This window comes from Ziziphus jujuba, chromosome 6 (assembly GCF_031755915.1).
Source record: "Ziziphus jujuba cultivar Dongzao chromosome 6, ASM3175591v1".
Taxonomy (NCBI): domain Eukaryota; kingdom Viridiplantae; phylum Streptophyta; class Magnoliopsida; order Rosales; family Rhamnaceae; genus Ziziphus; species Ziziphus jujuba.
Genome location: NC_083384.1, coordinates 24,779,203 through 24,804,422, shown reverse-complemented (window position 1 = coordinate 24,804,422; position 25,220 = coordinate 24,779,203). Strand labels below are relative to the sequence as shown.

The 25,220-nt window shown below is 32.2% G+C and overlaps 2 protein-coding genes across 3 annotated transcripts; one reads left to right on the top strand and one right to left on the bottom strand.

Annotated features, from left to right (window-relative positions):
• Positions 1-5,063: 5,063 nt before the first annotated feature.
• LOC107403427 (kinesin-like protein KIN-UA) lies at positions 5,064-15,432 on the top strand. 2 transcript variants are annotated; one of them, XM_048464293.2, is made up of 19 exons: positions 5,064-5,620; positions 6,641-6,741; positions 6,866-6,988; positions 7,469-7,654; positions 8,521-8,742; positions 8,850-9,006; positions 9,100-9,249; positions 9,610-9,698; positions 9,961-10,164; positions 10,759-10,902; positions 11,447-11,575; positions 11,692-11,823; positions 12,414-12,552; positions 12,654-12,746; positions 13,529-13,654; positions 13,760-13,885; positions 14,369-14,512; positions 14,690-14,818; positions 14,905-15,432. In XM_048464293.2, exons 1-19 carry the CDS (start codon positions 5,428-5,430, stop codon positions 15,063-15,065), a joined length of 2,748 nt encoding a protein of 915 aa, XP_048320250.2. In that variant the 5' UTR covers positions 5,064-5,427; the 3' UTR covers positions 15,066-15,432. The 2 variants fall into 2 exon arrangements, with proteins under 2 accessions (XP_048320250.2, XP_048320249.2); XM_048464292.2 differs by having other exon boundaries at positions 5,066-5,620; positions 10,756-10,902.
• A 3,009-nt stretch (positions 15,433-18,441) lies between these two features.
• On the bottom strand, positions 18,442-20,294 carry LOC107403431 (AT-hook motif nuclear-localized protein 24). Its single transcript, XM_016010315.4, has one exon. The coding sequence runs from the start codon at positions 19,722-19,724 to the stop codon at positions 18,792-18,794; it is 933 nt and encodes a 310-aa protein (XP_015865801.3). The 5' UTR covers positions 19,725-20,294; the 3' UTR covers positions 18,442-18,791.
• Between the last annotated feature and the right edge of the window lie 4,926 nt (positions 20,295-25,220).

The window sequence follows — 25,220 nt, the reverse complement described above, 5'->3', positions numbered from 1 at the left end:
ATTTTCTCTATTTCCTTCAATTTAGAAGGTGGCACGCTCGCACAATCAGAGACGTCTGGTTTTTCCAACAGTTGTTAATATATATACATACATATATATATATATATGCTAACTAATAATTTGATCATTATTTTTTATAAACATTTTGGTATTTGTAGTATCGTTAATATTTTTTATTTATAAACTTATATAGTTAATTGGAATATTTAACAAATTTAATAATTATTTCAAATAAGTAAAGTACTATGGTTAAATGATGTTCGCTTACTGAATAAGCTAATTATAGTCAAATAAAGTTGATTTAATAGGTAAATCATTTATATCTATATTTAAGATATTGTATATTTGAGATATTGAGATGGAAAAATTATTATTGTAAATAAAACCAAAAAATAAAATAAAATCTCTAAACAATTAAGTTAAAAATAAAAAAATAAAAACAGAGAAAAGAAAAAGAAAAAAAATAAACCTTAATTTTAGACTATACATAATTAAGTTGAAAAAAAAAATCTCAATTTTTACTTCTCCATAATTCAAATCAAGTACACTGTCCACTCCATGGTTGCACAGATACCACTTGCTGATTCTCTAATCATTCTAAAAACTTCTTATGTGAATATGAACCGGGATTGTTTCACATTTATTAGCCATTGTTTTCAAAAGCTAAAAAAAGTTAGTGTAGATGGATTAGTACAACGTTCTAATTGCTTCAAAGTTGTGGCCCAAAAATAGTTTTGCATTGCTCACTACCATGTGCCTCTTGTCCAAGTCAAATATAAAGATGTCGACCCATCTTTTCTTTCGGACTCACTCGGCCCTACCTACTCGCAAATGCAGCAATCTCTTTTACAAATCTGCTACTTTGAAAGCATGAGGAAATGCAAGCAATCCCAATTAGGTAGCTTCACAAAAATTCTCTTCTATAACATATTTGTAATTTCAACTTATGCAAAAAACCCTGCACTAATTTTAAATTCATGTACGATTTACCAGACCTCTCGAGGAACTCAGGATTTTAAACATGAGTACGGAAATCTCCACCTAGGAGTAAACCCGCTGCTACAATTATGGATGGTCATAGACTTTTTTCTCTTTTTTTAATAATATGGCGCTTTTTTTTTTTTTTTTTTTTGGGTGAATTAATATTGTCATAGATTATGTTATGTTTGAGTAAGCAATATTGATATTTGGCCAAGAATTCATGTGAATTTTGGGCGTGGGAGCTGCTACATGACAATCCTACGGTATATAGCATGTACCCTCTAAAAGCAGTTTAAGGACCACTACTGTTCTGGTTCTGAACTCATAACTTTTGAACTGACTAGTCTTAGTCAAGCAAAGCAAAAGAGTGAGGAATTAGTCAAGCAAAGCAAAAGAGAGGTGGAGCAGAGCAAACCTTCTGTCCTCTCCCCCTCTCTCTCTTTGAGAAATTGGGATTCTAATGCTATACAGTCATATTTCACTATTTTGAAGGTCTTCTTTATCAAAATTGTAAGACTACTTTCTCTTCCCCTTTCTTAAGGCTATTCAGCCTCTAAGAATTAAAAAAGACGAAGAGCATTTCACTTTATGCAGAGATCGCACACACGCACATACACACACACATATATATATAAACTCATATGATGTGGGAAATCTGACTGCTCAATGTATATTCATGTTCATATCAACTTTTGGACCATTATGAACTGGTGCTCTGGTCCCTTGCATAAAATTAATGCATTTTTCTTTTAAGTACTCCTTTTAGTGTCCCATGAAAATGGACGACTCTTTATTATATCAGCACAAGTTCCAAATTCAACTAATGTTTCTCATTTTTTTCGACCTGATAAGATGCCCAAGGATTTTGATAGATAAATAACTCGATGAGTATTTTTTTTATCTTTCTTTTTTCGTTACATCATATTTCTCATGTATATATTATGGTTTTGTCTTTAAAATTGTGCAGTCTTTTCCAAATTAATTATTTAAGAGACCATCAAACACAAAAAGGGGGTTGTACTATTTTGAAGCACTATAGCTGCCATGCTCAAGCAAATATCTTTCACTTTTCTAAAGGGCTTGTTTGGTAGAAAAATCATCTTTATTTTGTTGAGAAAACCCATTAACAAATTAATTAAATCAGGGGTCCGAATCAATCGACATATTAACCACTTGAATGGAAATTCTCAATAGTCATGCCTTAAATCCTACTTATTCTTCATGACTAATCTCTAAGTAGGTAAGAATTTGACAGAAACTTCCGACCACTTGAAAATCTATAATCAACATCTTTCTCTCAGGACGATTTGGACTTCCCATCTTCATAGGTTGCATAATATTTAGCGTCTATGTATAAGAAAATTTGACAGACCATGTGATGATGTAATGAAGAAATATAGGTATATTTATAGAGCCTAGAATATATGCTATGCCATTGTCATTAATTTGTAGCATTATTGTAATTGGAAGTGACTTTGTAAAATGAATTGCTTTCTTTTGTATTCTTTTCAGAGTCAGAAATGCACTGCATGAAATAATCTTTAGTAGGACAGATAATCTTTTCTGTTGTCCCCCACAACAACTTCCGTCATTGGATCAAAAAGAAAAATAACAAGGCCAATCAAATTCACTCTCTTTGTTAGTTTTTAATGAGTTTTGGGTGGCTTTTTAATTAACAAATTATAAAGCCTAATTTAAAAAACTAGAGGTTCCAATTAAATTTTTTTTTTATTTAGAAAAAGGATGGTTATGGGGGACAATATTTCAAAATTTGATCCAATTTAATGCAATCTTTTTGGCACCATTTAATTTCAAAAATTTTGTAAGGAATTTATACTGTATATAACCGAAAGGATTCCATCTTTTTTTAACTTTTTGATATTTTTAATGCAAAAGCTCTCTGTGCATGTTTCACTTCTCTCTTTCTTCGGTTCATGAGCTTGCTAATCAGCCTTTCCTTTTGTGCTCATCCATTGCTATATGTTTTTGTACAATTTTCAAACTCTTGGCGCCCTATGAACTGCCTATCTTGTTAATGACATTAAAGTCTCAACCACACACAGACTCTCTCAAGGTTTTTTTTTCATGGTTTTAGAACATGGCAATAAATGAAGTTGACAAAGAAGTTCCCCACATTGTACTAATTGTGATTTCAGTGATACCATTAATTCTTGCACTTTATGCATAATTATTTTCCCAACTGTAGGAATAATGATTCTTTCCTAAGATTAGGTAAGCAATCATATCCTTGCTCAATTTCCTTCCTTTTTTGTTGATTCAAAATAGTATTTGTTTTTCCTTTTGTTTTTGTCCCTCTAGATAAAATGGTACAAGACTAAAATAGTAGTACTATCGTACAATAAAAAATTGTAGATTAATTAAATATCAATAGCATCTAAACAACATCTCTAGACACAATGATATTTTTTCAAACAATAATCCTATGAACACCATTTTTTTTTCTTAGGATTAATTACATTTTGATACATCCGATTTTCAAAATTTTACAATTTATTAAATCAGCAATTTAGACTTTTAGATTTTTTTAATTTGTTGCAATTTAAATCTTTTTGTCGTTTAACTAATAGGATTTAAGAATCGTCTTATATAATTGATATTAAACTATATCAAATTTTAAATTAAAAAATATTAAAATATAAAATTTTAAAATTACTTTTAAAAATCTAAATTTTAAATATATTTTATTTTAAAATTTAATATAGTTACAACTCAGAGGATCTGTACCATTTTTTTTTTTAAATAAATGATACTAAAATGCAAAATTTTAAAACTAGTTAATATTTTGCACTTTAATAGCTTATTATTTGAAAATTCATAAATGGCTGTTAAACACAATAATCAAAATTCATACAAAGTATAAATTATAACAAATTAAAAAAACCAAAGTTAAATTGCTGAATTAAAAAATTGAAGGTCTGAATTGCAAAATTTTAAAAATTTAAAATGCTTAAATTATTATTTTATTAGTTTCTTTAAGAATTTAAATAGCATTTAGATTATATTAATTTTTTAACTGAGAAAATAATATCATTATTGCCACATCTCCTCCAATTTCAACTTGGGTCTTGTAGCATTTAGATTATATTATTTTTTTAACTGAGAAAATAATATCATTATGGCCACATCTTCGCCAATTTCAACTTGGGTCTTGTAGCACAGCACTATTATTTTTTAAAACTTGTTAAATTATAATCTAAGAGTAAATCTTAAGTATTTTAGAAGTAGGTATACTCACAATAAAGTGAATCCGACATGTGAATCCAATATATGTTTTTGAATTGGAATTTATACTCTTTTAGAGTAGATGGAGTACTATAGTTTTTCTCAATAATCTACAACTTCATATTCTTGTACCAACTATATTTTTTTGGGCATTTCCAACCCTAGTCTTGTAATGTACCTATTAGCATTGACAAATTAAAACGTAGAGAAAACCAATGGAGTAAAGTGGAAGAACAGCAAATAAAAAGCTCAAAAAGAGTAGAGTAAAATCACAAAACCTCAATAGCAACTAAAATAGCACCAAAATTTTCACCAAAAAGGAACAACTAAAATAGCACCAAATACCCAAGTGAGAATGTGTGGATTACATATATATATTTATATTTACTAGTATTTTTTAACATAAGCAATACAAATTTATATCATAGTGATAAACATCATGTTTTCAATGTGGTTTGTTTAAAGTCAAACCTTACGGGTGGTTGTGAAGGTGAAAATTTGGATGGGCATTTCAGTCAATTAAAAGTCAACCACACCACTGATTACCACGAACAACACGATCCCAGTTAGCGTAATAAGCTATAAATACACCACCTCCACGTCATAAGGTCCGTTTTGTATACTAATAATCGAGGTTTTTAGCAAAATCAAACAGCGAGCCAATTTTTTCAAAATAAAGAAAGGATATTTTCGTACTTTCATAAAAAATTAAATGCACGGGATAGAAAGATCACGGACCCACAGAAGCTATGAATGGGACGATCACACAGTCCGTGTGAGAATCTTGAAGAAGCGAAATTACCATTTTAGTCAAAATCGAAAAAAGCTTTCTTTCATTTTCTTTCCTACCCAGACTCTCCTCTCTCTCTCTCTCTCTCTCTCAAAACGCATTGAATTGAAGGAGAAAGCCCCGGAATTATCTGGCTTTCATCGCACACGATTTGGGTCCACTACCCATTTGGCTACTTAGATTGTATTGCTACAACAACTTCTGAATTTTCTTCTTCTACTACACCATTTTTCATTGCTTGAGATCTTTCTGGGTTTTCTTCAAACTTCAATTCCAGGGCTGGGTTTTTCTGGGTTTCTTTCATTTTTCACAGCTACTTTTTTTTTTTTTTTTTTTTTTGGGTTTTTCCAATGGCGTTTGTTGTAAACTGCTGAATCCCAACTTCGAAGGTTTTTGGTACTCTTTGTTATATAATGGCCACTTCGGGTGGTTATAATTACAGGAATGGAACTCAGAGAGGCTCTCTCAAGGTGGATAAACCTCTCTCTGTGAACTCCAATACCAAGTCAGTTGTCAAATCTAAGCCTTTGTCCGCTTCTGGGGTCCGCCGGAATAGTACAGGCTCGCTTGGTGGCGCTACTGGACCTCCCAAGGACGATGCTGGAGGTTGGTTTCTGGTTTTGTTATGTTTTTGGTGGCTGAAGAATGTGAATTTCAGGTTCATTGTGTGGCTAAGAGAATAAGATCTTTTATGACGCATTTCGTACTATTGGTATAGATTTGAGTATGAACGTATGCATTGTTTCAATGGGTTTTATTGTTGAATATTGAATAAATCCTTAAAAATTAGGCACTGCCATTTGGTAGTAGAGCATTTTTTTTCTTGCTTTTGGAGCAAAAAAATACGTTGTAAAAAGAAAGATGCTTTCAATATGTTATACAATGAAATTGTTGAATATTGAATAACTGTTTAAGATGATCACTTTTTATCTAAGGTAGGTACGTTTTATCGTCCCATGAAATTGAATTGCTTGAGGCTGATGTAGATGTATTTCTGGATGGACGAAAATTACCTTTTTTTTTTTTTTTTTTGGTTGTCTGCAATTATTTGCTTGTAGAAAATGGTATCTTTTCAGTCTACTACTTTGATCTTTCAAGGATGAACTTGTGTGGTACTTAGTGGATTGGCTGATTTATGTGTATTGCTGGAACCTCCGTTCGTGAGCGGAGGCTTTACTAATACCATGATCATCTCATCTGTATACCCAGAAATGGAAAATGAGATATAGAGCTGTTGTCAATGTTGCCCTTTTGTTTTGTGTTGTTTCCTTCTTCTTTTTTTCTTTTTTTTTTTTTTTTTTTTTTAATTAAAAAGGAAAAAAAGAGAAAATGTTTTTCAATTTTTGCAAATAGTGAATCTTTTGTGCGAAACCTCTGCTTAATGCTAATTCAAATTGAAGTTCTCTGTGGGAAGTCTTCTGTTTGTTAAGGAGAAAAGTTAGGTTTTATGCTAAAATGATGATCATTATATTCAAATCAATATTATTTAGGGGTTAGGTTACCCAAGTTGTATTTTTCTTAATACAAAGGGTTCCCTATTTTGGATTCTTCTCTCTATGCTGTATTCTAACAAATTGTAGTATGTAGTTTCACTTTCTTACTTAATGTTTCATTACTTGGATGTAGTTCTAGGAAGGGTTCGAGTGGCTGTAAGATTAAGACCAAGAAATGCAGAGGAAAAAGTAGCAGATGCTGATTTTGCTGATTGTGTAGAATTACAACCAGAGGTGTTCTGCGTCATTGACGACTAACTTTTTGGATAGCTCCTTTGATCTTCTTCTTTTTCTTGTGTATTTAAATTAATTTTCAATGGTCATGATAAAGTGATTTTTGTTATTTTCTCTATTTCAGCTTAAAAGGTTGAAACTCCGGAAAAACAATTGGGACTCTGATACATTTGAGTTTGATGAGGTGCTCACAGAATTTGCATCACAAAAACGTGTTTATGAAGTTGTTGCAAAGCCTGTTGTGGAGGTATGCATAGATGAAACATCAACTTCATTTACCATTTTGTTCTCTCTTAGGTCTCCAGCTTTTGTATTCTGAAATTGAAAATTCTTAATGTTACATTTTCTTTTTCTGGATGGTGATTATTTGTAAATGACTGATAATAGCTTAGGTTCTGTAGTTTAGATCCAAGTTATATACATAAAATGGAGTTTGATGTGCACAACTGTTATTTATTATATTCTTTGATATAGTATGGAGTGTTTTTTTGAAAAGGAATTGTTATTGTTCTTCATTCTGAGAAGCCAGAACTAAGTCATACTGTCCATTTGGTCCACGTGCTTTAGTTTGCATCAGTTGCTTGTCTTTCTGATTCTACATTGAAATCCAGCAATTGCTTTCACCTCTTGTTTCATATCTTGGCACATGAAGTAAGTTTATGTTTATTCGATATATTTAGTGGAACTTCTTTTAATTGACATGCTATTTTGTAATTTGCCTCTCCAGAGTGTCCTAGATGGTTATAATGGGACGGTTATGGCATATGGTCAGACTGGCACTGGCAAAACGTATACTCTTGGACGACTTGGAGAGGAAGACACAGCTGCTCGTGGTATAATGGTTCGCGCTATGGAGGATATTTTAGCAGATATTTCTCTTGAGACAGATTCTATCTCAGTTTCCTATTTGCAGGTTGTTGGCCTTTCGAAGCCGATTTTATCTTTTCTCATTATTGTTTATCTTTTGGACAATTTCACTCATTATTATGAGAAGTACTAGTTGCATTGCAAAAATAACTTTATGCAGTCTCATAATTTTCAAATTCCTATAATATTCTTATTAAATATTTTTCACTTTGAATTTCATGGCTCCCCCAAGCCTTCTCGGACCATTAGAGCTTTACAACCATGCCCCCAGCCTCAAAATTTAGGGTTTCATATTGCAGCAGAGACTACTGCTGCATTGGTTGTAGCTTCAATTGTGTTCAAAAGCTCTTACCCTTCCTATTCTTCAAAATTGCTTCATACGGCCATAAAAGTATAAACCCATAAAAGACTGAATTAATTGCTTCATACGCCCATAAAAGTATAAACTCATAAAAGATTGAATTCATTGTCTACTAGTCCTACATTTTGACTGCTTCCAATTCCCCAAAATCTTAAAATGTAGCATCTGTTGCACAATTAATTTAAATCATTTGAGAAATCAAACGAACTAAAGAGGTTTGATGTTGGTCCTCTATAGGTGGCTGGCATTCCTTCAGTGCCATATTGGTCTACTGGTTCAAGAGGATTAGGAAAAAGAAGATACAAATTTTAAAAATAAAAAAGAAAAAATTAATTATGGGTATTTTGGTCATTCAAGTATTGATAAGACTATAAAGTTTTTTTTCCTTTGTCAAAAAAGCTACATTATTACTTGTTTACTGCTTTTGTAATATTCAGTGAATTTGACTTTGAAATTGATTGTTTCATGTTCTGAAGAATTTGCTGAACATTGGAATGTTATTACAAACTTGATGATTTTCTTAATGTCCTTATTCTAATGCATGTTTGCAGCTTTATATGGAGACCATACAGGACCTTCTTGATCCTGCAAATGATAACATATCCATTTTGGAAGACCCAAAAACTGGAGATGTTTCAGTCCCTGGGGCTAGCCTAGTTGAAATTAGGGACCAACAGAGCTTTATTGAACTACTAAGAGTAGGAGAAGCTCATCGTTTTGCTGCAAACACGAAATTAAACACGGAATCTTCACGTAGCCATGCAATTTTAATGGTAGGTTTATTGGGTGACTATTGTTTTCATGATGGTCGGGCATTTGAAAGTTGGAGTAGGATATTGGCAGCTATTGTATGAGCTCTGATAATAAGCTACTGCTACAGGTACACGTTAAGAGATCTGTGAAAGGAAGAGATCCGACTCTTTTAAATGAAAATGGTAACAGTTCTCACATGATTAAAACTCTAAAGCCTCCTCTTGTTCGGAAGGGCAAGTTAGTTGTAGTGGACCTTGCTGGTTCAGAGCGTATTGACAAGTCAGGTGTGTGGGGGAGGATATGTCTTGAAGAGATTATACTCTTCAGTTTTATCTATCACATTCAAGTAAGGTTTTTGTTAAAAATTCATTTTGCAGGAAGTGAAGGACATACATTAGAGGAAGCCAAATCAATCAATCTCTCCTTAAGTGCATTAGGTAAATGCATTAATGCACTGGCTGAGAATAGTCCACATGTTCCAGTTCGGGATTCAAAGCTCACGAGACTGCTTCGGGATTCATTTGGAGGTGTAATATCTGAAATAAAATTTTTCTTTCTGTCATGGTTTCTGCTTTTTAATCACCTCTGAATTTGTTCCTCTAATAGATGTGAACACTATTGAATTTGATGAGACTTTCTTTGTTTTGGCATCCTTTCCCTCATAAGTCTAGTGAAATTATACGCCTCAGAATAAGATTCTTGATTTTTAAGAGACCTTATTAAGATCTTATGGTGGAATAGAAAATACAGTTTTTCTGTGAACTATTATTGCTGCAGTATTATTTCATTTGTTAAATTGCCATCTATGGCATGGATGTTGATTTTTCCGAATTTGTAATGTATCTATGTTGCAATATGCATTGCTTGGCAATGGGTTAACTTTACAGGCACAGCAAGAACTTCGCTGGTTATTACCATTGGTCCATCCCCACGTCATCGAGGAGAGACAGCTAGTACTATAATGTTCGGTCAGCGGGTGTGTTTCAAAATTTCTTCCTGTTACTTTTTACTTGAAGATATTGCACTAGACCAGTTTGTATGGTCATTATTAGCGGAATTCTATGTTTGCATTAAAATCATCTAGTCAATACTGTTTTTTTCTTGATCTTTGTTCCATGCTTGGATCTCTTGTGTGATTGACAGCCACTTTAAGTACATAATGGAATGCATTGAGAATACATAATATTAAATTTCATGATCTGATTCCTAGATGATGCTAATATTATGTCCTATTTTAGGCGATGAAGGTGGAAAACATGTTGAAATTGAAGGAAGAATTTGACTACAAAAGTTTGTCTAGAAGACTAGATATACAATTAGACAAACTCATTGCGGAACATGAAAGGCAGCAGAAGGCATTCGAGGATGAAATTCAAAGAATAAGCATACAAGCTCAAAATCAGATTTCTGAATCTGAAAGGAACTATGCAGATGCACTGGAGGTAAATGCTTTTATGAATATTATCAGGAAGTTTACGAGCTTGGGCATTGCATTTTTATATGTCATGTGTGATTTGCGTATGTGTGAGAAAGTCTTTATCATAGGCTTATAACTTTAAGTTGGTAATGTATGACATGAGCCATGTAGTTATTTTGGAGATTTCCTATATTTTCACATGATAATTGCTGTCTATTGCATGTGTACATTTTCTCTTGATACAGTTCAATTTGTTCTGTGTGTATGTGTACGGTTTCCTCAAGAAATCTAAGAAACATTCACACAGCTGTACAGTTCTGATAAGCATATATTATTGTTGTAAACAATTTTCAAAATGCCTATTGTTTCAAATAGCATTTGGTTAGCACTTTGTCCCTTTTTTTTTTTTTTTTTGTTTTTGCTTTTGTTTTGTTTTGTTTTTTTTTTTTTTTTTTTTTTTTTTTTTTTTTTTTTTGTTTTGTGATTCTCCACTTGACATACCTTTTTGTATATCTATTAATTTGCATACCACATGATTTTTGTTTGTTAACTGATTATGATTTAATTAGTATGCTGAGTTGGTTTATATTGTTTATTGTAATCCATTAACATGTAGAAGGAAAGACTGAAATATCAGAAAGAATACAAGGAATCAATAAAGAAGCTTGAAGAGCAGTTATTGATGAACCAACGAAGTTATGGCAGTGAGAAAGGCACTTACGGACCCAAAGATGATTCCTCTAATCTGATGTCTAACAAAGAGGTATTCTAATTATGTGATTGTATATCATGTCATTTATTAAGGTCCATAGTATATATAAAAATATGCTATTTGTTTAGACTTTGTCAACATTTATGTTATATCTATATGGTAGATGTTTCTACTCCAAGAAAAATTTATGGAAAAAATAACGTTGCGTATTTCACCATCTCAATCTTACTTATAATAAGCATGATTTTTGGACAGATATTTCTAAGGATGCGGCTATGTGTTCCTAGCATCTTATGGAATGGGTGGAGGCAATCATTAGATCTACAGTTTTTAAAACTTGCTCTAAAACCATATCAAAATTTAGATATGGATTCTGTATTACAAAGGCTGTTGGCTTTCTTTCACCCATTTAGGTTTTTAGGTGTTTTTGCATCCTTAAGTTTTCCCCAGTTCACTGTATGCTTATTTTTTAAGAATTAGAACTCTTGTCCTTTGTGGACGGAGTTGATTTTTTTCCCCTCCTCACCCTCCCCTGTCTTATAGCTAATAATGTTGAATTATGTCTTAAAATTCGCCAAAATTTTCTTTTATGCAGAATTTGTCTGCCGCCAAGGAAGTTGATGAGCTAAAAGAACTGCTTCAGAAAGAGACTCTTTTAAGGAAGGCTGCTGAAGAGGAAGTCACTAATCTCAAAAGTCAAGTCTCTGAATGGAAAAGGGCAGAGGTGTGTCTTGCATAACTATTTGTTCATTATTTTCTCTACTTACTCTCCCTTGAAACCACATTTTCAGTCTTATCTATTGAGCCTTGTGTGTAAAAGCAATTGTTCTGATGTACTAGGCAGCTGGAAATACTGAAATACTAAAACTTCGCAAGATGCTGGAAGATGAGGAACGTCAAAAAGAGAAACTTGAAGGAGAAATAGCAATGCTACAAACTCAGTTATTGCAATTAAGTTTTGAAGCTGATGAGGTAAGCTGCATTTTGAAATTGTTTAGTATTTTATCTATAATTTAGATCACATTTTAAGACTTTGAGGGGTAATCTATCACTGATATTTCCTCAAATATTTTTCTGCATATTTGCATCAATATCACTTCCATATATTTATTACCTTAAGATGCTCAGGTCCAGAAGTCCACCAGGCCTGTTCTTTTTCTTCTTTTTAAGTTTCTTATTAAAAAAATTTTGCTAATCTTCTTTTCCAGGATGGATAAATTCCCATGCAATTAATTATTTCATTAAAACCCTTCTTTAGAAAGAAATTGTTCAGCTCCTATTTTTTCTATTTTAAGAAGATTTGTTCATTGAAATTCAATTCTTTGTCTGAAGTAATTTTGTCTTGATTTTTCTTGTGAATCTATAACAAGTTTTGAGGTATTGATGTCTAGAACTTCAAAATAAAAAATATATTTTGACCATAGAAATCCTTGTTTGTGAAGTATTGATGAAATGGTGAGAAATGGTGAGCATATGATCTTGTTGGATAATTAAAGTTTTCTTGTACCACGATGCTTCTGATCAGAGAATGTTTATTTTGGTCTCTCCTGGTATGTTCATAGACAAGCAGAAGACTTGAGAGGGGTGGGCCTGTTAAAGTTCTTGGTGGTCTAGATTCTCTTATGACACAAGTTAGGTCTCCACAGCTCAAAGAGTCTGGAACTGAAGAGAAAGCATCAATAGCTAAACTTTTTGAACAAGGTTGTGCTTTGTTCGTTTGCTAAGTAATGTTTTTTTATTCTTAAAGTTTAGTTGCATATTTCTATTTTCAAATTAACTAATGAAAGACAATGTTAGTGCAGTGGGGTTGCAAAAGATATTGTCTTTGCTAGAAGCAGAGGATGCTGATGTCCGTGTTCATGCTGTTAAAGTTGTTGCAAATCTTGCAGCTGAAGGTGAAATTTTATTACTTTCCTGTGTTTATCTTCTTTAAGCTTGTATGCTTTTGCATCGCAAGTTTGTTATATAATTGCCCCATGTGCTGCTTAGTGTCTGTGATTCTGCTAGGATTACTCACATCTTCTCTAAACTTTCTCATTCTTCATTCAAGAAGACCAGGGAAATAGGGAATAATAGCATGAATTGAAAAAAAGAATACAAAAAGCAATATTTTTAATGCATCATGTATGTTAATTATAAGATTTAATTTTGGGTTTCTTTATAATTAAGAAGTAACTTATAATAATTGGAATAAATCATTTGAAAATTAGTGGCAGACAAGAGCTCATAAGATTTCTATCTGTGAGATGAGACAAAGTTGAATGGTGTAAAAAATATCCATCATTTGCTATAAACTCTTAGTAGACTAGCATTCTGGCTGATCAAATTTAATGCAAGTTATATTTTCATAGTTCAACTAGGTTAATGTTTATATATATATATATATATATATAGTATTCCAGGAGGCCATAGTATATTAAATCAAAATTTCTTACTGAAAGATTAGTTATGAGAGACTAGTTTAAGAACTCAGAATTTGGGCGGACTCCATCTTTTCCTTTTGCTCTAAATGCGATTGATTTTGAGTTTGTCTGTTTTTTCACTTAATAAATTCATTGGATGTCTTTTTACAAACATGAGGTTTACTTTCTGTCAGATTTTCAAATTAGATACTATACTATGTTAAACAAAGCTCTGTTTTTGTATAAAAGAAGTGTCATTTATGTAATCTGTGCAGAAACAAATCAGGAGAAGATTGTACAAGCAGGCGGTCTTACATCCTTGCTGATGCTGCTTCAAAGCTCTGAAGATGAGACCATACATAGAGTTGCAGCAGGTGCAATTGCGAATCTTGCAATGAATGGTAATGCTTTTTCCATCAACAACTTGAGGGTTTTGGAATATGCCATAGACTTGGCTAAGAAAATCACTGTTTTGGGCTCTGATCTTATTGTGCGTTTCTTATCAGAAACCAACCAGGAGCTTATAATGGCTCAAGGAGGAATTAATTTGTTAGCAATGACAGCAGCCCATGCTGAAGATCCACAAACTCTTCGAATGGTTGCCGGAGCCATTGCTAATCTCTGTGGCAATGGTAAACTGCCTTCGTTAACATTCATTTTTATCTTTTTCAAATTTCATTAAAATTACCTGTTACCTTGTTTATTACCTTTTTCATGAATTCACATGTAATACAGGGAAACTGGTTGACATATTAAAGTTTAAAAATGTATTACCATAGAAGAATTATTCAAGGAAACCTGAACCGATCATTCACTAAAATTTATTTTTAATTGAGTGTTGTCACAAAAGAAGGACCACTTATGCATAGAAGTAAGATCTGCCTGAACAAGTGAAACTATTGAAAGTATTGATGAAGTAGGGGATTTCCCCCCCCCCCCCCCCCCCCCCCCCCCCCTCTCTCTCTCTAATGCTGTTGTTAATATTAAAACAACTTCATCTGAACTGGAAAACTGTAAAATGGTGTCTTAATAGGTATCAAATGAAAATCAATTCAAAGCTAGTGTCTTAATAGGCATCTTGCTCTAACTAATAAAATTAAACTTGCATCATCCAGATAAATTGCAGACAAAACTAAGAGGTGAAGGTGGTGTCAAGGCATTGCTAGGAATGGTCAGATGTGGACATCCAGATGTTCTTGCACAAGTTGCTCGTGGAATTGCAAACTTTGCAAAATGCGAGTCTAGAGCATCCACGCAAGGTAAAAAAGTCAAATGTGACTTCTTCAAAAACTGTTCCTTTGTTTCTCATGTGATGTAAACTAAGCTGTAATAGTTCAGCATTATTTCATAAATTTTTTGTGATTCATGTTGACAAAAAGAAAATACCAAAAAGTTGACATAGCATACATGGTTAAAATAATTCTTCATTGATTCAGGGATAAAGTCTGGAAGGTCTCTTTTGATCGATGATGGTGCACTTCCATGGATTGTGCAGAATGCTAACAACGAAGCCTCACCTATCAGGCGCCATATTGAGCTTGCGCTCTGCCACCTGGCACAACATGGTAAATTTTTTTTGTCTCTTGAGCATAAACAAGCAATCTCCTCTAGATTCTTGGTTGAAAACCTTTGTATTTACATTAATATGCAGAAGTGAATGCTAAAGACATGATCAGTGGAGGTGCCTTGTGGGAGTTAGTTCGCATCATGCGAGACTGTTCACGAGAAGACATAAGAACTCTTGCACATAAAACTCTAACTTCCAGTCCTACTTTCCAAGCCGAATTGAGGCGGTTGAGGATCGATTTTTGATGAGTTTTGTGGAAAATAGTTTGAAGGTGAGGAAATGTGGCAAACATTTATTAAGCCTATAGCAAAATTTCAAAGGGTAGGATTGATTTCTGCTGTCAAACAAAAAGGAATTCTTCCAGGGTGTGATGCTGCCAGCTGTGTTGTTGCTGAAGTTGTCAATGAGCTTGTCCGTTTTGGTTTTTTGTTATAGCATTAATATGTGTAGTTGGATTACACCCTAAGTTTTGTTGACAAATGTTATATGTTATTTATCACTCTAGTCTCATTCATATTTGTACTTTGTGACCCTGTAGCTTCTAATCCATTTGTATATTGATTTGTATATGAAAAATAAATAGAAAAAAGGGATAAACAAGCTTTTCTTGTCTCTCTCTTGTAAAGCAAATTAAACTGAGATTTTTAAATTTATGTGAGTGGAACTATTGATGCAACCTCTAGCCACGATAAGGAAAGAATCTTCCTCCCCAATTTTTCCATAAGCCAACGTTACCACCGCATTTTGCAGTAGTGTGATAGAAAGCTTTTTGATTTTGCTTTTTCAAAACAGTTTCGTGAAAAGTTACACTACATGTGTTTTGGTTTCAAACTCTTATAGAAGCTTAATGCTTTTTTAGAAAACTTGTCAAATTCTTTTAAAAGCTGCTTTTGAGTTTCAAAAGATGGAAATATTATTTTAGAATTTATAATTTTTTAAAAGAGCTACATAAAAGTTATACATTATTAATTTTGGTTTTTAAGCTCTTTCAGAAAGTTTATTTAAACAATTTTAGAAGTTCTTCAATCTCAAAACGCAAAACCAACATTTAGAAATTATGTTAAAGGTCTTAGTAATATAATTAATAAGGACAAAAATTGGTGATATAAGTTTTTTTTTAATTAAATATTTATGACTTTGGGAACTTAAAAATTAGGCCTTTTTTTAGTTGCAAAGAAAACAGAAATTCTAAAAGTTGATGTGGGTATGAATCTCTCTTATTGAATTGCCAGGGAAGCTCGCGACTTGTATTGCCAGCCAATTTTAAGTAGGCAAAGAAAGCATTTCGCAAAGGAAAGAGATGCCCTTCTGAGGGATACAAAGAATGAATACAACAATTAATCAATGAATCAGCGAATACATGATTTTCCGAGTTTTTCTCTTTTTTTTGGTGGTTATCATGTCCAGGATTTGATAAACTAATAGAGAATCTTATGCAGAAACAAACTAAGAATGGACAAAAACAAATGGAAAGGAAAACATACTCATTATTAAAGTTACACCAACATGTTTATCTCAAGAGAAAGGATTCAGAAACTAACAAATCCATTTATAATTTGTTTATCAGCATTTTATCATCAAGTGGTTGAGTACTTTCAAGAATGGGATTAACATTATATAGTCTATTTATGGAGCAGATGTCCGCATATTTTTATCATCGAAATCTGATGACAATTTTTGAAGATATCGTCGTTAATATTATCACATAGAAATAGATATTGACAACGGTTTCTTCAATCACTATCTTCAATATTGAAATCCGCAGATGAACCGTCCGTACTATAAAATTTTGCTAACATTATATTGGAAAATATATTTGATATATATTATTGAACCCACTTTCTATTAGCTATGATTTTTCAGACAGTGATGATTTAACACTCTATAAGAGCCTTGATGATGGACAACTAGTGGTGATTTAACAAACAGATGTAGAATTTCTATGCCTGGCATTTGAAAATTAGTTACTAGGTAAATATTCAACTTAAAAATTAAAATTACATTTTCTTCTCATTTTTACTTATATAGCTCAAAGTGCGTATAATTAAACATAAGTACATCATATATATATTTATATATGATGCAAGATATAAGCTCTTAACAACAAAACCTTTGCATCCACACAGGACTAAAAGAAATCGACATAGAAAACAAATTAGGTAATATAATTTATATATTCTCTAATGTAAATATATTCTTTGTTGAGAGTCAACTTAACAAAAAAAAAAAAATGTAATATATAAATTAGGAGTGATTAATTTAATAAATTAAGGTGAGCAACAAAAGGATAAGAGAGGAAGAATAATTAATAAAGCAAAAAGTTGAATAATAGCTAAGAAAGAATAGAAAGAATGAAAGATTGGTGAATGGATAGGCTGATTAAGGTTGTATATAACTAGGTTTGGAAGAAAAAGCAACCAATAGGAGATAAAGAGGGAGAGTTCCAGAACAGCTTCCGAATCCTATATTCTCTGAACCCGAGAGAGAGTGAAAGAGAGTGAGAAAGAGAAAGAGAGAAAGAGGGGGGGTTTTAAGGCTCGAAGTTGTGGGCTTTTAATGGAAGTGTTGTTGTTTGATGTTGTTTGCCTCGAAAAGGAGCTTCATCTGGGCAATGCACGTGTATACCAGTACCCAAATATTTTCATGTCTCCAAAATCCAAAGCCCATTTTTTCTAGAAGAAAATTGAAAAAAAGAAAAGAGAGAAAAAAAGAAAAAAAGAAAATAAAAAAGAAAGAAAGAAAAAAAAAGAAACACATGGAAACTCTAAAGCCCCATACCTCTTTGCTTCTCCTTATAGCTAGTTATTAGTTACTACTTGGCCACCACGCCATGCTTATCATATATAGTTTCAAAACTCTCTCTCACCACCTTGTTATATAACTTAATTATTAATTAACTACTTCCTCACCTTATAAATAATATATTTAGAGTAGCACAAAATACCATCAAAACCAATAATTATGCTATCATTATATGCTCAACATTCTCACTGAATGTACCTATATTTAGCTATATATAGGTTAACTACTTATGAGATCATTAATGCAAAATTAGCAAGAAATTTACCAGTTTCGTATATATTGAACACCTTCATTTACCTATATATATATATACACTCCATTCTTAACCTTCTTTGATACCAAGATTCAAACATTCAAATATTCAAGATTGATATATATATATATATATATATATATATGTATGTAGTTGGGAAGGGGTTGATTCCCCTGGTGTTTCCTTATATTCCATGCATAAAAAATAATGGATTAAGGAATTTAATTTGTTTGCGATGAATGAGGAAGGAAGCATTTAAAATATATATGTGATCTTCGACGGCCACTACTTAATATGTGTAAAGCAAACTAACATGACAAAATAACCTAGAATACACTGACAGAAAATTATGAACAAATAATTATAATAATAATAATAATAACATGAACTAAGAAACCAGAATGACAGGATTGATTAATTTTATTTCTACTTCACTGCAGGCTTGTGTTTTTATTTTAACCATCTTAATTGGCTCCATAGTTCTTCATTTTCTGCTTTCTTTTTTCCTTTCAAATGACAAAAACAAAGAGCAAATTATTTTTGAAAAAAAAGAGAAAAGAAAAATATATAAGTTCAAAACTCACTGAAGAATCCCATGAAATATACATAATACTCCTCGAATAATCAACATCTAAAGCATATAATCATCATCATCTAAACCATAATCAAATTAACACGAAAAACCAAGGGGGGAAAAAAAAAAAAAAAAAAGAAGGAACAGATAAAATAACCTGCTGATCAAAGCTCAATAATCCAAATTCTTCTAGCCATATATATGTACATATACATAGCTAGCTACATGGTTTGGTAAGACTGAAGGATTTTGGATGATATGTGGATGGCATGGATAACAAGTTGAACTTGAATATATAATTGTCGAACATTGTAGAAGGAAGACCGCTGGTAGGCCAATTGTTTAGAAAGGAGGACGACCGCCGGTAGCCCAATAAGCTTCAGCTGGCATTTGAATGGAATTGAGAAGATTAGGAGGCAATCCATGAAAGAGGGGAGCACTTGTATTCCCATCACCGCCACCCAATAGCTGCTGCTGCTGCTGTTGCTGCTGCTGCTGCGCTGCCTGCTGCTGATGTCCAACTCCACTTCCCCCGGGAGGAGACCCAATGCTTCCTCCTCCTTGCATTGGAAGCGGAGCTTCGTCGTCTTCGAGTGGAAGCCTTTCATATGCTGCGTTGCTGAATGATGCTGCCATTATCACAACCGGTCCCGACGCAATCAGCGTTCCCACCACACTTCCCCCAACAACCTGTCCTTGACCTCCTGCAAGATATATAGTCAATCCCGTCGCGGCCGGCGGAGCAGGCGGCGGTAAGAACGAGCCGGATAGAGATAAGATCTCGAATCTTCCATGTAAAGTCACGATTGCCCCCGGCGAAGCCGGTTGGCGAAGAGTAACATTAGTGACGGTTCCGGTACCGCTCATGATACACACACCTCTCTGCCGGCGGCGAGCGAAGGTAGAAACGCTTTCGACGATATCGCAGCCGTCAGCAATCTCCATGACATGGGTTCTCAAAGCGTTGGCACTGTCCCGGGTGATAATGATTGGCGGTTTTGGTTTGTTCTTGGATCCCGCCGGTCTACCTCTTGGTCTTCTTGTCATTTCGCCTTCACCACCAGCACCAACGGCGAGGTCCGTGTCATCTCCGTTGCCGTTCCCGCTGTCATTGTTGTCATCTCTTTCCCTTTTCTGAGCTTTGTTTATTAGGCCGCTGCTGCCGGTCTGTTCGTCTTCGGAATTCTGCTGTTGCTGGTGATGGAATGGTTGCTGTTGGTGATGGAGATGGAAATCTCTTGTATGGAAAGGAGGAGGAAGAGAATGGGCATCCATATGCTTTGCTTCTTTATTTTGTTTCTTTGCAAAACTGTTTTCTTTTTTTTTTCTTTTTTTTTTTTTGGGTATATCACTTGTTCACATACAGAGAACCTAGCTAAGCAAATTAGAGAACCCAAAATAATGGAGTGCTACTAAAAAGGGTTGTAAAAATTGAAAAGAGAAACAAAAAGGGAAATTGCAAAAGAGGGGGCTTATACAAAGAATAAAGAAAACTAGTACTTATGGGTCTCCATCTTCTTAAGATTTTGGTTTACCTTTGTATATGAAAGTAAAATTAATACTAGCTAGTATAAGCTTTAGCTAGCCTTGAGAAAGAGAAGAGAGGACAGGAGTTTTGGAATCAGCCATGGAATTCTGAGCTGAATTTGCCACCATCTTTCTTCTTCATCTTCTTGTCTCAAAAGTGCTTGAGTTAATGGAGGATTTTGTGGGTTTTGGTAGTAATATTGGAGGGCTTTTTTTTTTCTTTTTTTTTTTTTTCCCCCTTCTCTTTGTTGTTGCAGGAGTTAGGGTTAGAATTGAGAGAGATGGCGAGAGAGAAAAATAGATCGGGGATGGGGGTTTGGGGTTTGGGGGGTTTCGATAGGACTGCGTGCTTATGGGCGGTGGATGGGTGGTCCCCACTTCTCTTTCTTTCTTTCGTTCTCTCTGTATGTTTAACCTCATTATTATAATATTTTATGAAAGCATAATATACACAGTAATATTTTAGTCATAAATTTTTCAAAATTCCACATAGTCCTCCTAAGCACTTATCTCCTAAAGCTAATTATTATTATAAACTTTTTTTTTTCTTTCTTTCTTTTGCTACTGGCTAAAATTACTGCATATATAGGTCGTTTTCTTCTTCATCTATCACCATATATTTTGAGCTTAATTTACAAAATATAATATATATATATATATATTTTTAGCTTCAAAAATTGTTTCTAAAGTATTTTAACCACCAAATATATATTTAAAAAAATTAGAAGGATAAACTATGACATATTTTTGCAATTTCAAATGGTGGATCCATATGAATAAATTAGATAATATATGTACATATATGTTAATAGTTTCATTTATATATGATGGAACTTTTAATCCATACCATGGTGTAATTAACATGTTAGATATTATAATGGTTAATTATATGGAAAAATTTTTATTTTCCCTATGTTTACTTTGGGAAGCTAGAATATTAAGTTCCAGCTCCTTTGTGATTATTATATAGTAGTTTTTATTGAAACCCTTTTTATTATGGAAGTTGTGAATTTATAGCATGGCAAGGAAATCCAGATGGATGGGGACCAAATTGTTTCTCAAGTTTATTAGACAAGCAATTTGATGAAAGAATTATATAGCTTTACCAGCTAGGTATTAATCATAAGATATAGGAATAAATAAGCATATAGGAATATGAATGGCATTTTTGTAATAAAACCAACATTTTTTTAAGATTAGCCGGCATTAAAATTGGAACTGTCATGTAATAACAATGGAGAGAGAGAGAGAGAGAGAGTGGATATGCTTCAATTTTCCATGACCCGTCCACATGCAGCACTAGGGACTGCAAATTCTATATATTTATTTATTTATTTATATTATTATTTTTTTATTTTCTAAAGTTTTAAACCCTTCTAAACGTAAGTTTGATCCAGTCCACTTTGATTCCGTAAGCACGACACGTGTCTGTTCCCCCGATCCTTTCGGGTCTATTGGATCTTTATTAATTATTACAATTAATATAGCGTAAGTAATTGAGACATTAATTGATGGTTAAACCACACATTATGTAGGATTAATATATGGATTTATTGGTACAACCGTGCTATTTCATAAATAGTTTCTAATCATTTTTAGGACATCAACTCTTACTACTCTTTTATTTCTTTATTTTTTTTTTATTTTTTGCTTGAAATCAACCTTACAACTCACTTGCACATTCATATATCAATTTCCGTACATATATATTTTGATAAATTTCTATATATATATATATCCTTATATAAAAAAAAATTTGTGTTGGCGGTCCTTATAGTGATATAAGGATACCTGCCATGCCATGCATATCCCACAATCAAATGGTTCTATAAAGGAGCAAAAGAAAGGTATTTATTGTCTTTAATTACATGCACACTTCATTGTTCTTCCTCAATTGTTGATTTTTTTTTTTATTTTTTTTTAAATTCCATGTGAGGGACCCTCGATACAAAAGAAAAATTATTTTATTTTGTTTATTTTATCGAAGTTTGTCACAAATTTGTCACATAACATTTTTTTTTTTTTTAATCACAAAAATAGCAAACAGTTTGTAGTTAAAAAGGCTTCTTCTGATGGAGATGTAGTAACGACGAAGGCACTATCTAATTTTATTACAAATGAATTTCAGTAACAAAATCTGTAGCGATTGTGGGCATAATTTGTTTTAATTTTTTCCTCGTATTATTCAAAAAAAAAAAAAGAATAGTAACTATAAAAAATTATTATAATAGAAAATTAATTAATTACAAGAGCTAATGGAGGAGGATTTCAATCTCATGGATTTTTTGTAGACTTTGTTGAGTAACTACTTTTGTCTCATTTTCGGGCTATAAATAGGTATTGAAGTCAATGTTTTAACGTAAGCAGGGCAACACTTATTAGTTTTATTTATTTGTTTTTGGATAAGCAAAAGCAACACTTGTAAAACGAGCCATGAGATTTATAATTAATTAGAGCGATCTAGTTACTGGCTAGAGTTTATTTAAAAATAAAAATTAAAATTAAAATAAAAAACTTCAACTAATTAATTTCAAATCTTTTTTTATATTTTATTATGGGCAATTTTGTAGGGAATCAAAGTCCTTATAAAGTGAAACAAAATCTTCGATATTAATTAAGAGATCAGAATCGATGCATCTTCAATTGTAAGTTTTTAAGAGGTCCCATCTCAATGAAAGTAAGCAATAATTAATATATTTATTCTCCATACCTATATATGTCTAGCCAAGGCAATTAAGGTTAATTAATATATTTATTCTCCATACCTATATATGTCTAGCTAAGTCAATTAAGGTTAAGTCTATTGCCAAAAAATAAAAAAAAAAGTTAATTAGGATTAAGAATGAAAACTACTTGGGAAGCATTATTTAAAATCATTGTAACACTAAATTTGTTACATTAAAGTTATAAAGCCCTGTTTAATATAGTTGTTACTTTTACTTTTGCTCCTTCATAAATGTTTGTTGAAAAAGTTATTTTTTATTAGTTTTAGTTAAAAATTCTTCAAAAAGTCTAAAACACTTCTAAGAAAATTGTTTAAACACTACTAAAAAAAAAAAAAGTTTTTGAACCTTAAAATTTGCTTTTGATTTCTTAAAAACTATGTCAAATAAATCCTAAGTCTCTCTCTTTTATTATATAGTCTATATATATATATATATATAGCAGCAAACCCATGTCATATATCATTAACTAATAAAAAAAAGTGACACCATATGGCCACATGTATATATTTTACATACAACATTTTTTTTTTCAAAAATTTTACTATTTATCATTATTAGTGATAATTATTAACTTATTTGATAAATTTTAATTGAAAATATTTAATTTTATTATTTTTTATTCTAAAATCGTAAAAATAAACTATTTAATGATAATAATTTAAATTATCATTTAATATATAGGTGTTATTGATAATCGTTCAACGATAATAAGTAGTTTTTTTTTTTTTTTCAAAGTAAAAAACCCTTCTCACTTACAACAATATTAATTTCCTTCCATATAATTAAGTTTCTTCTTTTAGTAGTGACCAATATAATTAATTTCACCACTACACGATGTCGTCATCTAAATTTTATATGTATGGCGGTTTCTCCTTCTCATGTATGTTGCAAATCTAATGATAATAGCTTGTAGACAACAAAGGTACAGAACAAATAGCTTAATATACTTAAGTTATGGTGACACCAAACTATCTCCATATTCATATGTTATATACGTGACACAGAGGAAAAGAAAATAAAGAAAAAATTCACGGAAAACCCCACGTCCAAAAATTGTATTAAAAAGAACGAAAAAAAAAAAAAAATCAAACACCAACCTTAACAAGACCAAATCTGTGAGGCACAAAATGACAAAAAACCAAAACTCCAAAAAAAAAAAAAAAAAAAAAAAAAAGGGAGAAATCTTTAGCAGCCCATTTAACCACCACAAGGGAAGGAACAGAGAAATAAAGAAATAAAGAAATGGTGGTGTGATCGATAGGGTGATGAAAGACATGAACAGGTTGGAAGAGTTGGGTTGGTGGAGGTGTTGACCGCATAATCCAGAGTGTAAGGGGGGTGGGGGTGGGGGAAGGGGCGTGGGTGTGAGAGTAAAAAGACGCGTGGGTGGCGCTGACACTCGCTATGCGCCACTGCACGAGCGCCGGAGACTTTGCCTTCTCTCTCTCTCTCTCTCTCTCTCTCTCTCGCATGCACTCCCTCCTCCCTTGGACGAAATCCCATGTCTTAAAAGATGCTCTTTGTCGGTCTCTCTTTCTCTATTTCTCATGGTGGACCCCCCAACCCCTTGCTTCATTCTTATCCTAAACCTTTATAATTTTGCTTTCTCTATTCTCTCTTACATTACATCAATATAATGGATCAACATCTTCTATCTTCTATCTTTATAATTTTGAAATTAATTGGATTTCTGTACCTTTTATTTGTAGAGTTATTTAACAATTTTTGCTCAACTTTCAAAAATAACAATTTATTTTCAATTTGTTATAAATTTATCCAATCTCCAATTTAGCGAAATAAATGAACAATTATTCTATCCAGAAATTTGTTTCTATAATAACATTGAAAACAGTAAAATTTGTGAGAAAAGAGAAAAAAGCGATCACATGGATACAATAAATTGAAATGAGCCAATATCGTAAAACCTTACAAATCGAGAATACTGAAATGCAATCAACCTTATATATATATATATATATATATATATATTAAAACAATATCTTTGGTTTATATATATGTATATCAGTTTTTTATGAGAAATATTTTGATAAAAAAATCTATTAAGATTTTTATCATTTGTTTTTGAATTGCTTGGAAAGTTTAAATTTAATAATATTTTAATAATTTAAATAAGTTAAGTGAGAAACTAAAATCCTAAAAAAGTAAAATGAATTTTGTTTAAGCTCATTTAAACCTTAAAAATAATTTTATATTTAAGTAATTCAAAAATTAAAAAATAAAGATTATTAGAATCAGAATATATTAATTGGAGAATATATATATATATATATATAGAGTTAGGGATTCAAATTCCATATCTTTACTATAAAAAATAATGGCTTTCTTACTAGGCTATCCTTTAACAGAACAAAATGTTATTAGTTGCAATTTACAAATTTATACTTGCTGGACATTTTTCTTATTCGGTTGAACTATCATTTTCCAAGTATTTATAAATATTGATGGGAGAGATAGATTGCCAAAATTTGGAGTGCTATCAGTCTATTGGTTCATCATT

What these genes read in the sequence shown, in the direction of transcription:
- LOC107403427 (XM_048464292.2), top strand. Translation starts at nt 5,428, where the DNA reads ATGGCCACTTCGGGTGGTTATAATTACAGGAATGGAACTCAGAGAGGC. An exon ending in GTGTAGAATTACAACCAGAG is followed by an intron (nt 6,742 to 6,865) that starts GTGTTCTGCGTC and finishes TCTCTATTTCAG; the next exon opens with CTTAAAAGGTTGAAACTCCG. An exon ending in TAAGTTTTGAAGCTGATGAG is followed by an intron (nt 11,824 to 12,413) that starts GTAAGCTGCATT and finishes GTATGTTCATAG; the next exon opens with ACAAGCAGAAGACTTGAGAG.
- LOC107403431 (XM_016010315.4), bottom strand. Translation starts at nt 19,724, where the DNA reads ATGGATGCCCATTCTCTTCCTCCTCCTTTCCATACAAGAGATTTCCAT.